The 16,042-nt window shown below is 45.2% G+C and overlaps 1 protein-coding gene and 1 long non-coding RNA gene across 3 annotated transcripts in view; both read right to left on the minus strand.

Annotated features, from left to right (window-relative positions):
- The window catches only part of LOC135366497 (uncharacterized), a 113,830-nt gene that overhangs the window by 39,525 nt on the left and 58,263 nt on the right, over positions 1 to 16,042 (minus strand). The window lies entirely within an intron of this gene.
- LOC135366493 (putative polypeptide N-acetylgalactosaminyltransferase 9) overlaps positions 1 to 16,042 on the minus strand; it is a 133,068-nt gene that overhangs the window by 11,273 nt on the left and 105,753 nt on the right. For both annotated transcript variants that reach the window (XM_064599205.1, XM_064599206.1), the window contains 4 exons: positions 8,905 to 9,088; positions 4,343 to 4,680; positions 2,263 to 2,429; positions 760 to 924 (listed from right to left, as the gene is read on the minus strand). In XM_064599205.1, the coding sequence (XP_064455275.1) occupies positions 760 to 924; positions 2,263 to 2,429; positions 4,343 to 4,680; positions 8,905 to 9,060 (826 nt within the window). In that variant the 5' untranslated portion in view covers positions 9,061 to 9,088. The remainder of the gene's footprint in view (positions 1 to 759; positions 925 to 2,262; positions 2,430 to 4,342; positions 4,681 to 8,904; positions 9,089 to 16,042) is intronic.

Below are 16,042 nucleotides of genomic sequence, written 5' to 3' on the forward strand. Positions count from 1 at the left end.
GAATTTGCATGAATTTAGAGCACATGTTAACTTCCCCAAATTTTACCCCCCGAATTGAGAAAACGATATTTCTCGGAAACTTCAGGCTGTAGTTATACCTAGAACTTATTTTCTAACCTTGCATATTGCCCTATGAAAGCCACAACTTACAGAAAGTGAGCATGTTGAACACCAAATTAGGGCTGCATAAACACAGTCACTCAAAAAGAAAAGCAAATATGAAGCAAATGTACACACATAGCAAAGTAAATAGTCATATAACTGAAGCAAATATGGAGCGAATAGTTATATATAAGCAAACAAAATACATAGCATACAGCATGTGCAAATGATATGTGCACCTTGACCTTCGTATGGAACTGCACTCAGTCTGCAGCATACCTGCTCTTCCGTTATTTTTTGCCTTTCACGTATAGCTCATATGTACAGTATTCAGTTGAGAGGAGACATTGTTCGATTTGAAGTTCCGATATAGAATTCTACATCTGATTCGTAATTTGTGTCGAATAAACAATTCATGTTAGTACCGACCGTGAACTCACTGGAACAATCCACAGTAGTGCGATTCTTACAGACAGACAAATGTTGCATTGTTAACAGCAACTGTCCAGACTTTTTTTTATGTCTGTGCTTCTGTTCTGTTAAGACAGTAAGTTTTCTGGTCCAAACATCTCCTACAAGAAAAAATCTGTCACGCTGCAGGTAAGTGAGCCTGCATGTCAACCACACCTTTTTCATGCCAACATACGTCTTCCTCACCTTCAGTACACTCGCAATGAGAATCCAGGTAGGTGATGACAGCACCGGTGGAGGCTGCAGCCCCAAGGAGTCGAGCGCGGATGAGACCCTCTCTCTTTTGAGCCCTCACTATCTTCACTTTAGGTAGATGTGCCACGTAATCTTCGAGCTGCCTCTTCAGATGGGCTGAAGACGTTACAGGAAGGTATTAAAGAGGCACAAAACAGGTCGATGAACATTCTCTAATTATTATGCTCAATGAAGGAACATAGCGAGATCCAAACATGAAATTCTTTTGCTTCTAGCGAGCGTCTTTAACGTGAACACGCTTCGGGGAAGGAGAGGGGAGGGGAGGAAGGGGGGCAAGAGTACAAACTCTCACCCCACCCCCTACCACATTTTTTTTCTGAAGACGGATGTTGCGCACTGTGTGGGTGTTCATAGGTTCCTATCATGACATCTGAGAACGGCCTATGACTAAAGAGTGCGCTATTTTGACAAGCAACCTTGGGCCACGGCCCCCCTTCCCCCTCCCCTTGGTACGCCCATGGACACGGCCTCTGGACACCCTAATTCGCTTTTGAAGCAACCGTGGACCGCTAGTGTTGAAGCTGTACCAGAACAGCCGAAACTGGCACTCCCTGCTCATGGTATCATTGCGGAACTTTCCAAAGCTACCCGAGCTAAATCAAAGATGCATTTAGATGCACGGCTACAGGAGCAAAATGACACCTGAAAAATAAAAATGCTGCAACTACTCAAAAAAAACTAGAGCCGCTGAGCGCCCAGGACTAGAGCCGCTGCACTGCACGACTTCTCAGAGAACTACTGGAGGCAAATGGCCTTTTGCTTGTTTATTTCATACGACACTTGTTACTTGAAGATGAAGTCCTGCACGATTTTAACGTGATATCCAGCATGTGATGGCCGTAAAGAAAATAGAGCTGTAGACACTCCCCAGGCAGTGCAACATCTTGGCCCTATATTGGCACAATGTTGGACCAATATTGGGCCAGTATTGCCAATATTGCACCAATATTGGGCCGGTATTGCAAATATTGAACCAATATTGGGCCGGTATTGCCAATATTGGACCAACATTGGGCCAAGATGTTGTGCTGCTTGGGTCCCCGAGATTCACATGGGCGCTTTCATTTTGGCACACTTTCTTGCAACTGTGCGTTTGTATCAATAGGCCAATCATGCACACATCGCAATAGGCAACACAATTTGGATATGTGTAGAACGGCTGGGTGACAGCTGTGCACATGCACTGCACTTATGCCTCCAGTCAAAAGGTTAGCGTTCGCCGCTGTCTATTCCCGACTGCCACTGTTGTAGAAGTGCGTTATCTTATTCAACATGGGCACACTACGATTTCTAAAAAGCTACGAATTTCTTTTAAAATCTAACTGAAATTAAAAATTTACATTGCATTAAAAATTTTAATGAAACAAAAAGTTTAGATTAGAAATTAAAAAAAAAGCAATTTTAATGAGCTATGAGAGAAGATGTAGAACTTACCCATATCTGAGAAATCGTCCACTAGGATGACTTCCTTGAGTAGCTTCGGTGGCGAGCGGTCTATGACGCTGTGCACCGTGCGCAGGAGCACACTCCACGCTTCATTGTGAAAGCAGATAACCACACTGGTTGATGGGAGGTCCTCCAGGTATTTCTCATCCTTGCACCTGAACGCCCAAAGATGTCACTTGTCAACAACAACAACAACTCTACTTGGGTGACGATAGTTGGGTGTTCCGCCTACGACCTACTAGACTGTAATGACCACGTCATAATCGGCAATCCCTATGAGGAGCCCATCCGCACGATCCGCTATCCGTGCTACTCATCGGCCTGCGCCATCTACATCATGATTGGACGATGGAAATTTGAATTTTGAATGCGCAGAAGTGGACGTAAGACTACCGTAGCAGACGACAGCAACAACTCATATGAAAACGCGTAGAATGATGGTGATAATCAACTTTTAAGGGATCATTGCTAGATACATGCTATGAGAAAATGGTGCTGCTGCGGCACAAACATGAGAACCGATTCCACACATCTATATGCCCTCCTCTACAAACAGACTGCGGTTTGTCTGACCAGCTTTATCCTTGTCACCGCTCAGTCGAAAATCACAAGCTGGAACCAGTTAGAGATCATGTTGGTTCTGAATGGTTCTTGTGGGTTTGAACTGGTTCCAGCTTACCACCGGAGACCAGCTGAGGTGGGCTAAGCAGGAAATCTGACCAGCGGAGATGGTTCCAACAGAACTGGAATCCAGGTACAATTGGTTTTAGGATGGATAATACCCAGTTGAAAGGGTTCCAGCTGTATCCATTAAGGCTGGTTCCAGCTGGATCCATCTGAGCTTGTCTATGCTGGAATTTGTTCCATAAGCCAGCTTTGACGGAACCACTTGAGTTTCCAAGGGGTTCCAGCTTGTGATTTTCGACGGGGCAGTGTTGCTCGAGTCCTGTCAGATTGTGTCTTGCAGGTAAGTATGATTTTGGGTGGGATGATTTTAATACAGAGCCAAAAACACAACTGGCTATGTGCTAACATTGCAATCATACTGGAACTAACAATGTGAACATTTATTTTAACAATGCGATGCAGCCTCTTTTGTGAAAGCAAACAGACCATGCATTGCAGTAAAAATAAAAATTGATAAACAACATGCAGGAAAAGAATACAGTGCAATTAACTTTTCTTTTTGAAACAAACTTCCTATTTACGAGAGAATTACACAGTCATCTTATGTAATTAGAAAAATTATTTTTCAATAAAAGACATTGAGTGCACGCCTTGAGAAACTGCTAACAACGTAAGGCATTCAGCACGCCATCATACGTAACACTCTTGCATATGAGGATACCGATGTTTTTTTTACGCGCAGAACGCATTTGATTCAACGCATTTCTTTATATCAGGAAATAGAAGGACAGCTTGTCAGTTTTGAAGCTGAAGCCCGCAAAGCTAAACTATTGCTCGCCAATGCATAAATAAAAAGTATTATATTTTTTATTTATGTATTGGTGAGCAATGGTACTGGTAATTTATGTATTGGTCTACAGATACTGCAAGCAGTGCTTCCTTTGTCACATATTTTCTAGCTATTTATTTATTTTATTTATTTAATATTTGATTTAGCCTACATAAGAGGCTGGAACCAGCAACAAAAAGCCATTGCACATGGCTTGACGAGGTCACTTGTCCTGTACAGCAGCTGCAGCGTAACATGCACTTCAATAACAGGAATAACCAACAAGAAATAAACAACAAACAACAACAATGCGACCAAACAGGACAGAAACAATAATGAACTATGATACACTATGGGCATCTCCCTAAAACAGAATAAAAGACAAAACAGCATAGAAAAAAAAAAAATACAACTTGGCAACTCTTAATCAATAATGAAACCACGATACAATATAAAACAGCTCACAGGTCATATGATCACTATGTGGAGAGGGAAAAGAAAAATTAGCTCTATCTGAAATATTGACGAAAGTGATGCAGCCAAAACAAGCTTAGTACACACCTCACTTACTCCATCACGAAAAAAAGAAAAAAGAAGAATGGCAGCACTTACTCCGTGTCCCGAACATCTGGCAAGGACCTGTGCAGCGAAATCATGTCGCTGATGTACTGGTTGAAAGCATTGCGGTCCCAGCCCTGCTTCACCACTTTATCCTGCTCAGCCGTCAAGTTGTTCAGCTTGACCGGCCGTCCCATCTCTCCGGGACTGTCGGCGCTTCTCGGGGGTGGGAGTACTCCGGCACCTTCGTCCCCGTTGCCCGGTCCCCCGAGAGGAGGAGCGCCATCTTTACTTCCCCGTTTCATCCTCTCTTCACGGCTTGCTCTCCGTTTCGCTAGTGGAAGCAACCTCTCGCCATCGTCTGCTGCAGGAGCAGGTTTCTGTGCTTCTTCCTAAAAAAAAACAGAGGATCGCGAATTGGTGAGCCTGCGTGAATATTCAGATTTTTTAAATACCGGAGCGAAACTATTGTGCACTCAATTCAAATTCTGAATCGAATACTAAATTTTATAGCAAAAGGTGCAAAAAGCGCTGCAAAGTGTTACAGGACGGACAGCAAGGGGACACACAGAAACAAGCACCAACAACAACATTAAGACAAGGATGAAAGAAACACACTGAAGCCGGAACAACCACTATGTCTTAGAGAGACAAAAATACGTGCAGCACATCAAGCTCCCTCCCGCTTGGCGCAACCGACGACTAAATTTTGTCATCTAATTTCAAATCGGATATCTCTTACTATGATGTATACCAAAAATAACAAAGATGATTAAGAGCATCAACTGTTTACTATATACATAAAAAACAAGACTTTCGTGCAGTGGGCTGCACTTCTTCAGGGTTGAGGACCTGTTACAAGTGGTGAAGCATATATCAAAAACCAAGTCACATAGTACAAGAGAAACGGGTAAGGGTGAAGAGAACTACAAACGCAATACAAATATCAACAAAAATGAAAAACAAAACGCAATCAATAGGAGGTTGAGTTTTGTTTTTCATTTTTGTTGATATTTGTATTGTGTTTGTAGTTCTCTTCACCCTTACCCTTTTCTCTTGTACCATGTGACTTGGTTTTTGATATATGCTTCACCACTTGTAACAGGTCCTCAAACCTGAAGAAGTGCAGCCTACTGCACGAAAGTCTTGTTTTTTTATGTATATAGTAAACAGTTGATGCTCTTAACCGTCTTTGTTATTTTTTATTCTGCATCGCCAGAAACTTGTACATTTTTTTTCTTCACGTTCTATGATGTATACAGCGGAGACCACTTATAACGTAACTGCTTATAGTGCGGACAGCTTATGGACGCTTTGTCCTTGGAAACCAAGGAGAACACTGTCAGAGACATCGAAAGCGGCATAAGGAAAGTGGATGTGTCAAGGAAGTTCGGGATTGCTGGCACAACCGCGTCGGCCGTATGAAAAAACTGACAGAATGTACATGAGCAACTACAACAAGGCTTTGCATCTCTGACTAGAAAACGGGTTTGCACGCCGAAGTGTGCCTCGCCGTCGTTGAGGACAACATTGTGCGAGACACGGTCGGAAAACTACGCCAGACTAAAATTTACGGCGTTTTTCCAGGCTCTCTGAGGGTGTTGAATAAATTGTTTTCTCTGCAAAGAATCTCCGCGTTGTTCATTCCTGTTCACAACACGGTATATAACAGAAAGGTGGGTGCTCGATTCTCGGGCATGTACTGGCCTAAAAATATGGTATTTGGCTATAGTGCGAATTTTCGGCAGTACCGCAACATACATAATAAGCGGTCTCCACTGACAGTCATCCCTCATTCTATAAACGTTTGGTCTGTGAATTCCCTCACTTTATGAACAGTTTGCTGAGAAGCAAACTGCACTCTTCTAGTCATTTAAAGGGGATGTGAAACCAAATGCATCCAACTAAACCAAACCAACCAAACTAAATGTATGGCATCGTTTCGCACGTTGTAGTCCATGGAGCCGACACGCAAAGTCAAACATCCATTACTTGAAAATTTTTCTTGCTATTGGATTTTTGGAATGGCATTTTTTTCTTCTTCAAAGAACGCTGAGAGTTTTCGCAGACGAATGGGATGTTACGTTTTAGGTGCGTGCCCTTGCCCGAAGTTCCCGAGGGCCACCGAGCAGAAACCAGACCGGCGGCTGGTGCCCTCTTTACAACAGCTTACGCCGTCATGGAAACGGAAAAGAATGCACTTCCCTTCTCGAACATGAGACATGAGCGATGGAGGTCCGCTCGGCTCGCGACCTTTGGAATGCGATAGTTTCGTTACGTGGGATCGCAGAGACATAGCGTTTTGATGCGCACGTTCGGTACACATAAATCAATATGTACCAGGTGATTTCTTCTAAAGTTCGGAAATGGTTTCAAAACCCCTTTAAGACCTGAATTTATGAATTCCCTAGTTTTGTGAATGTTCTTGCAAGTAACATTTACCGTTCACTAATTGAGGTTTGACTATAGTTCCAATGCTTTTCATGCAAGCTCGAAAACGTCACGAGAGAATGTATAAAATCATGTGAGCACTACTTTGCAAAGTTCTGTATCTGTATGTATATATATACAGTCATGCCTTGTTGACATGGATGACTGAAAATATACATTGTATATATTTATATATATAAAAAATATATATTTAAATATACATTATATATATATCTCTTCTCACTGGGTCATATATAATACTCTCGACTTCTATCCTGAAAGTCCATCTCTTTCCCTTCTCGCCGTGCCTCCACTGCAAGTGATGGATCCCCCAGTGGATTATTTGAGAAAGTGCAGGCAATGCCGCTTGCAGATGAATCTAATTAATGCCGCTGCTTAATGAATCCAGTTAATATGCATAAGTTAATGAGCCATAGCCAAACTATGTAGACAAGAAGATGAGAAAGGACGACGTGAGTGACCAGAATAAGGGCATCTGCGCTTCACTTAGATGCTGCTACAAGAAACACATGTGCGCCACGTATGACCTTCAGAGAGGAAGCATACATATCCTACAAGGTGGTATCTGTCAGGCCTGGGCATATGCGCCATCGCCCATTGTTGTCATTGTTTGCTCCCCAGACTGACTGTCTGACTTCTCTCTGTTTCCTTTTCCTTGTCTGATGTGGTAGAAGTATACGTCTGCCCTCTGTTTCCTTGAAGACAAAAAGCTATCTCTGGGAGCACAGCTGAGCTATCACATCATCACTGTTCCGTAAAACAACATCAGCTGCACAGTAGAGTAGGCGAAAGCATCCACTTGTTGCAGGGGCATACCGAATGGGGGCGTGCCCCCCACCCCCCAGAGCTCCGAGGTCAGTCGTGAAAATAGTGCGCTCTTTTGTCACAGGTCGTCACAATTGTTCTCAGATGTCATAATATGAGCATCTAAACACACACAGAGTCCGCAGCGTCCTTATCCAGGAGACGAGGTGGGGAGTGCATGGTTTGAGCCCCTAGAAGCACTTTGCACTCAAAACCATAGGGAAACCCAAGAGACTGTACAAACTACACCAAGGACAGAAATGACCATCTTCATGGCAGTGGATACGGGCAGACACAATTATTGCAAAAGAAATACAAAGATAACTTTATCATCAGCCATGGATTTTATCACATGTTCCTTCTGGGGGTGCAGCTTGTCTTTTTCCTATTGCCCTCGCGAGCTATTTCCCACCCCTCTCGTCTCCCAGGTCTCCGTGACGCATGACTCGACTGGATAAAAACCCCTTTCCTCATTACTTATGCGCATTCGCGAAGCGGCCACGATCACCGAGGGACTGAGGCGCCGAGGAGCACTCTTCGCACATCCCACAGATGGCGCTGGAAAAGCCACACCAGCGCGGCGTCCAACTACGTCAGACACGCGTCACTTGGCAGACCCGTCGTCTGCTCCAAACCGGATGTTCCGCCGTTATGCGACTGCTGCGAATCGGCGCTTTGTAACCGATAGCTGTAAACGTCCGATGAGTGGTTTGTGAGCAGTTTTTCCGACCAAAAGTATCGGCTCTGTGCACAGAGGATGTGATGATCCATTAAGCGAGATAAGATTACGTTCAGTAAAGCAGAAAACACGCTCCACGCGTGAAGCAATGATTTGGAGTCGGCAAAAAGTGCCGCAACGGTCCCTCAGCGACAGACTTACGCAGATCGCCTCTCCCCAATTTCTCCCCCCCCCCCCCCCCCGTTGCTGCACGAGTCCAAGACCTCCAAGACAAGTATTGTGATTGCATGCTGTGTAGGTATGTTTGCTTTGGTGCGTTGAGAAGATCGCAGATTTGCTTGAACGTGCCATGTGACTACGCAACATAGTTGCGACTACGCGATGTTCTCCACGTTTGTGCTCCAAAACACACATCCAGGAGGAGAGCTAGCCACAGTTGCTTCGCGGCGCTAACATGAAATCAATCAAAGGAGGAGAGCGTCACTTCGTTGAAATACCAGCATGCGGGAAAATACCCCTGGAAGACAGGAAGCTAAGTGACCGCAACCTTTAATAGCAATCTCGTTCTCACAAATAAAAGCTGAATATATATAGTTTCAACACTCCCCGCCATATAGGGCACGGTACGGTACAGAAACGGCAGAAAGGAATAGGTGCACGAGGTATAGATATGATACTGTACCTTAGCTTGCAGCTGGACCTGCTGGGGCAGACGTTCGTCCTGCATGTCCCTGAAGCGATCATTGTAGGCAACTAGAAGTGTGACCACCAACCACGTGGCCGGTAACACGAGCACTAGCTTGAGCAGCAGACTACGACGCCTTGGCAACAGCCCCATCGCATCTAGGCCAATGTCACCTCACTCGCTGAAGAGAAATAAATTATGACACATAAGAACAACGCACCACTAATCGATGCAAACACAAGATCGCTGCAAAGCAAGAGTAAAAGCATCTCGATCGACGATGGCGCAACCTTACGGGCTCTAGGACCGGTAATGCTCATTACTATGTACTCCGTCTGTCTGTCCGTTACAGATAGTTGAAAAGAAGCGCTAAAATGTAACGTGTCCCTTTGGGCGGGACAACTCCTCGCTCCTGCGTGAGAGTCGACCGTACGCAGTCATATCATCTGGCAACAATGGCAACATCGCATCAACGCTAAATCCACACCCATCCTCGGAAATGACGTCTGCCGAACATCGATGCAAGATGAACAAAGTAAAAAAAAATGTCTAAGCAACACGTTTACGCTCCTGTTCAGAGTCACAACCGGACGTGTTCCCCGGGAAAAGAGAGACTGTTTACGCAAGAAACGTTTTCGGTGCAGTCTACGCACGCTTCACCATCATCTGCCATTATCCACGTACAAACAGACGACCGACCTTTTCCTACAAGGTTTGGTTTCTGCCCACTTTGTACACAAGCAGCAGACGTTCGACGATCCCTCGACCAGAGAGGAAGTCACGGCCCGCTAAAGACATTGGTGCGAGGATAGCGGCCTGTTCACAGCCATTCGGTCACATGAATCAAACGTCGTGTTGTCTAAAGGCGCTCATGCAGGAAGGATTATTCGTCACAGTCGCCTATATATCTTCGTCTTCCTCTCAGCACTAGCACAGAGAGAGAACTTTTTTTTTCTTTTGTGTGTGAGAGCTGTAACGCTGGCTCGACTGCTTGCATTATCATATGGATAAAGAAAAACGCTGCAGAACAAACATTTTACATGATGAAAAAACCCAGAGACTATAGGGAGACGACGAAAAACCACGACCTACTAGATTATAGCGACCACTTCATAGGCACCCCTTCCCAGCGCCGCATTTGGAAGCTGGCGGTGGCGCTACTCATCGGCCCGATTATTGCTTCCTGAATATCTGCAATACTTTGTACTTCCGTTTTCCTTAGTATTTTTGTACAAGCGGTGGATGTCCCACGGGAGGTGCTTCTTTCTAGAGTTGATTATCATCATCATTCTACACGTTTTCATAGGAGCTGTTGCTGTCGTCTGCTAAGGTATTCGTATGTCAGCTTCTGCGCGTTCAAAATTCAAATGTCCATTGTCCAATCATGACGTAGATTTCGCGGGCCGATGAGTAGCGCCCCTAGCGGATCCTGCGGACGGACTCCTCATAGGGGTCGCGGATTATGGCATGGTCGTTATAATCTAGTAGGTCGTGCGAAAAACGGACGACTTCGACTCTCTAGTTTCGGATGTTTTTCTTTTTTGTTTTCGTAATTTATTCTAATCACCAGCTCGATTGCTTCTTAGTCTAGTCTAGTTCTTTTTACTAACTTAATTCATTCTGCCGCCTGTACTTTCAGCAGGGACGAACACGTGCCCAAAGCGCCTAAAATGAACGTTTTTCGTTCCTCAACATTCGGGGTCTATTCATGAGCGACGCCATAGTTGTCGGTCTTTTGATTAATTTTATCCTTCCGAGGGTCCTTTACAGGAAGGCACTTCGCACATATACTGTTTCACGAAAAAATGAAGTTAAAAAAAAGGTTCATCGCACACTAAAAAGACGGACTGCATAGTGTTACCAGTTGCTGTGAGGATACCCAAACTATTTGTGTTTTGTAATTAATTAATTAATCGAGTGAAATTAATTAGGCAGGTTTTTAATGATAAGGATTAGAGCGAAAATATCAATGAAAAAGCTGTATCGGGCGATACAACGAAACGAAACCCGTTGATTGCAACTTTGTACCACTAATGGATCCTTTTTTTTTTTTTCGACTCCAAAGACCTTCTTTCGGGTTTGCAGAAAACCGACGCGGTTCCGAAAATTATCATGTTCCCCGACATGTGATCTCATCCACAGATCATTAGTCCACTCTGAGATCGCCGCAGGGCGGTGAAGATAATGAAGTGACTCTGAAAAACTTAAAATGTTACACTTGCGCGCTTTCAATGTATAGACACGCAGATGCATGCGCACGTTAACTTTATGCGTCAGTGCCACAAAAGCTTTTGCGTTACTATTGTCGGAACGCAACGCTTAGATAAAATTTCTCATAATATAACATTTAAAACGTGCAAACATGGAAGGACTTCACGCAACCCGCTGTGAGAAAAAAAAAATTAATACGGTTTTTACTTTGATCGTAATGGCGGCTCAAACGGCAATACGACGCTACGACAGTTTGTCTCCGCGCAATGGAGAGGGTCCAGTTTGGAGAAACAACGTCGTGACGTTGTGACGAAGTGTATGTCCACCAGGGGTTTCTCTAGACGTTCCAGTGGGGTGTACATCCCCCCCTCAAAAATTTCTGATTTCCCCAAATTCAGCTCGCCTTCCAATGCGTATACCCTTAAACATGTATCCATAAGCATATACCCCCCCCCCCTTTGAGGCTCCGTACCCCGCTCCCAGTAAGGGGACGCAGGGATTTTACCTAGCGTCCCCCATACTTCCCTAATGCCCCCCAAGATCTTGCAACATCCCCCAAAATACCTGGGGAGACTGACCAATGAGGTCGCTCCACGGAAAACAGGAGCGAGAGGGAAACCAGGGAGCTGCGCGGACGGCTGATCTACTTGCATAGCGTATAGTACACTCTAAAAGCAGAGCTTCACCGCATAGCATGCTCCCATCCAACCACCATCCCGAATGACCACGTTCTCTCCCCTGATTGGATGCAAACGGGGGGACGTACGCCATTTTCAGCAAATCAGGGGAAAAAACGATGTCACTCGGGATGATGGTTGGCTAGGAGCGTGCTATGTGGTGAAGTTCTGCTTTTAGAGTGTACTATACGCTATGCAAGTAGTTCACCACCACCACCATCATTGTTAAGAGCGTACGTCACTATATAGAATGCATTTTTCGCACAATGCGCACTCAGTACGAGCACTTCACGCCGTGATTCAAGTGCAGGGGAGCTCACAAGGTTTGTGCAATGAGCGGGCAGCGGCGAAAGATAAAGGAGATGGATTTCAATGTCCGCCCGCGCACGACGCCAGTGGCCTTCACGGTCGCTGATGGGACAACCAAAAGGACCGATAAGATAAGGACAGGAAGAAAATGTGTGAGTTCGTACGTCCGCTGACAGCCCGTTAGTTGCGTACATTGCCCTTACTTCGCCTACACTCTTAAAAATGAACTTCACCTCATAGCACGCTCCTAGCCAACCATTATCTCGAATGATATCGTTATCTGCCCTGATTTGTTGAAAACATGAGGCGTACGCCTTTTCTGTGACAATTATGAACAGCATAAGTGTCACAGAAATGGTGTACGCCCCCGTTTTCAACAAATCAGGGCAGATAGCGATATCATTCAAGATAATGGATGGCTAGGAGCGTGCTGTGAGGTGAAGTTCATTTTTAAGAGTGTACGCTCTTAAAAATGAACTTCACCGCATAGCACGTTCTGCGCCAACCATTGCCACGAATGATATCCTTATCTGACCTGATTTGTTGAAAACGGGAGGCGTACGCCTTTTCTGTGACAATTATGAACAGCATAAGTGTCACAAAAAAGGCGTACGCCTCCCCGTTTTCAACAAATCAGGGCAGATAACGATATCATTCTTGGCAATGGTTGGCTAGGAGCGTGCTATGCGGTGAAGTTCATTTTTAAGAGTGCACGTTTCTTGGGACCGAGGTTCACCAACGAGAGATTATTCATGGCGAAGTTTATATACACTGTCCAGACGCGGCAATCACGAGATAACGCCTCCTTTTTCGTATAGGTAGTGACGCCACCGGAGGAAAAACAGCTAGGAAAAGATTGTTTAGCGAGCAGCCGCCCGTCGTGTAAACCTCTTTCCGGTCTGGTGGGTCTGTAGTAGGGAACCACGCTTGCGAGAAAGCATTCTGGTGATGATAGGATGCCCACCTGCAAATCAATCAATCAACCGCTGCCAAATCAATTACCGGTTGAGGTTGATGCGCGGCAAACGTCCCGCCTCTTTCGATGTACATATACACCTCCGTTCCTCATGGGTTGATATCGTTCGACTGACGGAGTTGGTCAATGTGGTAGCCCTCTTCGTCGTTTATACATTGCTTCATATTTTATTTACAACTGATTTTCAATTACTTTGAAAGTATACACTTGGAAGCATGTGAAATGTAACTTTCGTGGACCGGCCTCGGTGGCTCAGTCGGTAGCGTGTTCGCCTTCTGATCCCGAGATCGCGGGTTCGAACCCGGCCGAGGACGCCAGCAACTTGGTGGCAGGGTACAAGTTGCTTAGACACGCCGTCTTCCGCGAGGGACGTTAAATACGGGGTGCCGTGTGATGAGCTTTCATCGCACGTTAAAGAACCCTCAGGTGGGCAAAAGCAATCCACAGACCGACCGCTGTGGCGTCGCTCATGATCTCAGTTGTCTCGCGACGTAAACACACTGTTAAAACAGAACTTCACCACATAGCACGCTCCTAGCCAACCATCATTCCGAATTATATCATTCTGTGCAATGATTTGTTGAAAATGAGAGGAGGCGCCTATCTGGGACAGATTATCTTGTCCCAGATAGGCGCCTCCCCCCTGTTTTGAACAAATCATGACACAGAATGATATCATTCGGTATGATGGTTGGTTAGGAGCGTGCTATGTGGTGAAGTTCTGTTTTAACAGTGCACCCAATTATTATTATTAACTTTCGTGGCACAGGAAGGATGAAAGAAAAAGAAACCGAAACCAACGTTATATCGAGGTGATGAGATTACAGCAGACGAGAGCGCGATCTTGAACCAGCCAGGCTGCGAACATTGGGCATTCTTAAAATCACCTGCCTCAGACGTTTTGATCGCTACGACGTATTTTCCAGGTCCGTCCTCTGAACTGCCGACCTCCACTGTCTGAAGTAATGGTATTTCAAGTTCATGTTCTCGCTTCGGGTCTATCATCGTCTCCGCATTGCTCGAGATTCGCTTGACTGCAACCTGAATTCATCTACTTTGACATCTTTCACCAGTGACCAGCATTAGATCCATTTACGTATTGTTTCTGCGTCGCTGTTCGTGGGGCTCGATGCTAAACTTTTCGTTATTCCGTACCGCGAGATATGCACGGCTTCGCTACGATTCGTCACGAACTCACGCACGATGACCATCGTTTGATTTCTTTGAGATCTCAGCGAATTCAGCTGGTCGTTTTCGTACAGAAAGCGCTGCGACTCGAGCGTGCATGTTCTGCTGGTCGTTTCAGGGCAACATGTTCCGCTAGTCGTTCGCGTGCAGCGCGCGCTTAATAACAACACACGGCCATATGTCATTCGGAAGATTATTAACGTCGAAAACATGGAAAATCTCGGAATTTGGTACAAGGGTGGCACAGCTCCCGTCAACCTTAATAATAACACTTAAAAAAAAATCATTTCTGAGCACGATAACAGTCACCGTATGGGGGCACGGGGGGTAGTGTTAAATGAACAAAATCGTCGCGTTAAACTAACAGAATAATTTTGTTCACTTAAGACTCCCTCGTGGCACCAAAGGTTGCTGTAATCGCGCTCGGGCACGAGACCATATTTTTTTTTTTTTTTTTTCAGTGTTAAGGCTGACGGGAGCTGAACAAGTAACTTCCACACGCTATAATAAGTTAGAAACACCCAATGAACTGTGCATATACGGGAAGGGTGAAAGTCTGAACGGTCAGGACCTGTACTTCATGAAAAACAAATCCACCAGTGACTGTGTATGGAGCTATCGTGAATAGCCCCTACACTAAGGCTATACCTTGAGAGGACGCATTCAACTATTATTAATTCCGCACACATCCGCCAAACATTAATGCCTCGTTCACCACACTTTCACACCCGAAGGGTCGCTCGTTGCACTGGAAGAATCCTCACACCAAGAAAACCTATCGGGCTCCACCATGGCTTCCTTCCACTGGGGAAAGCCAGAAATCAGCAGGTCGGAATGGACGACGCTGAGCAGCGAGCAGAGGGCGCAACACAAAAGCGAGAGATACCCTTCATGCATGGAGGCCACTTACGACGAACAATGGCAATTCACTTTTCTTCGTCTCGTTCCACGGGGGGTTACTTCAACAAACGTCGCAACGCGGACACCATCTGCAAGGGCAGGGTCAGAACGCGCACGCCAAATGTAGTTTTGCAAATTCGTCATTTTCCCAAAAAAGCTCGAATATGCGCTCGGAATATATCGGTGGCAAAGGGAAGTGTTCAGAGAATGCTGTTACACTCATTCGATTTGTGTGTGTGTGTGGGGGGGGGTGTCCTATCGATTCGGGGGAGGAGATGGCCATAAGCATCAAATTGTCAAGAAGTGTCTATCTCAAGCATCCTTGTCGTATCGTTGCAGCTGCGTGTTATGAACCGGAAGGACAGGGCTGCCATGTCGGATGTCACGTCGGATGTCGGACAGTGTTGGATGACAGCAACATCGTGTTTGCCACAAGTTCTATGTGTTCATGATCTGACACTGGTTTCCTTTTCCATACGTGTTCCTCTTCTATTACTATTTTTTTACTGCTGTTTACCTACAGGAAGGACTATACTTGTGAGCTTCAGAGTGACGAATCCCATATATAAGCGGTAATACAGTAACCAGGTAGTAATGTGCAACAACCTGTATTCGGTCATTCATTATAGCCTAAATATTACTGCTGACAAAAAAGAATTTTTATGTACGAAATTGACGCCGATAAACACCCGCAGAATTTCCGTAAAAAATAAAAAATAAGTTGCCAAGAACCAGAAACCCCAATGGCACCACGGCTCTTTCGAAGTTTCCGCCGTCGAAAGTCGCGCGATTGAAATCCTCACACTTTGATAAAATTATCAATTGTCAATAGACCTGTCCCTGTTTGCAAACAAATGACGTCATAGTGTTCGAC

The sequence above is a fragment of the Ornithodoros turicata genome, chromosome 8, assembly GCF_037126465.1.
Source record: "Ornithodoros turicata isolate Travis chromosome 8, ASM3712646v1, whole genome shotgun sequence".
NCBI classification, from domain to species: domain Eukaryota; kingdom Metazoa; phylum Arthropoda; class Arachnida; order Ixodida; family Argasidae; genus Ornithodoros; species Ornithodoros turicata.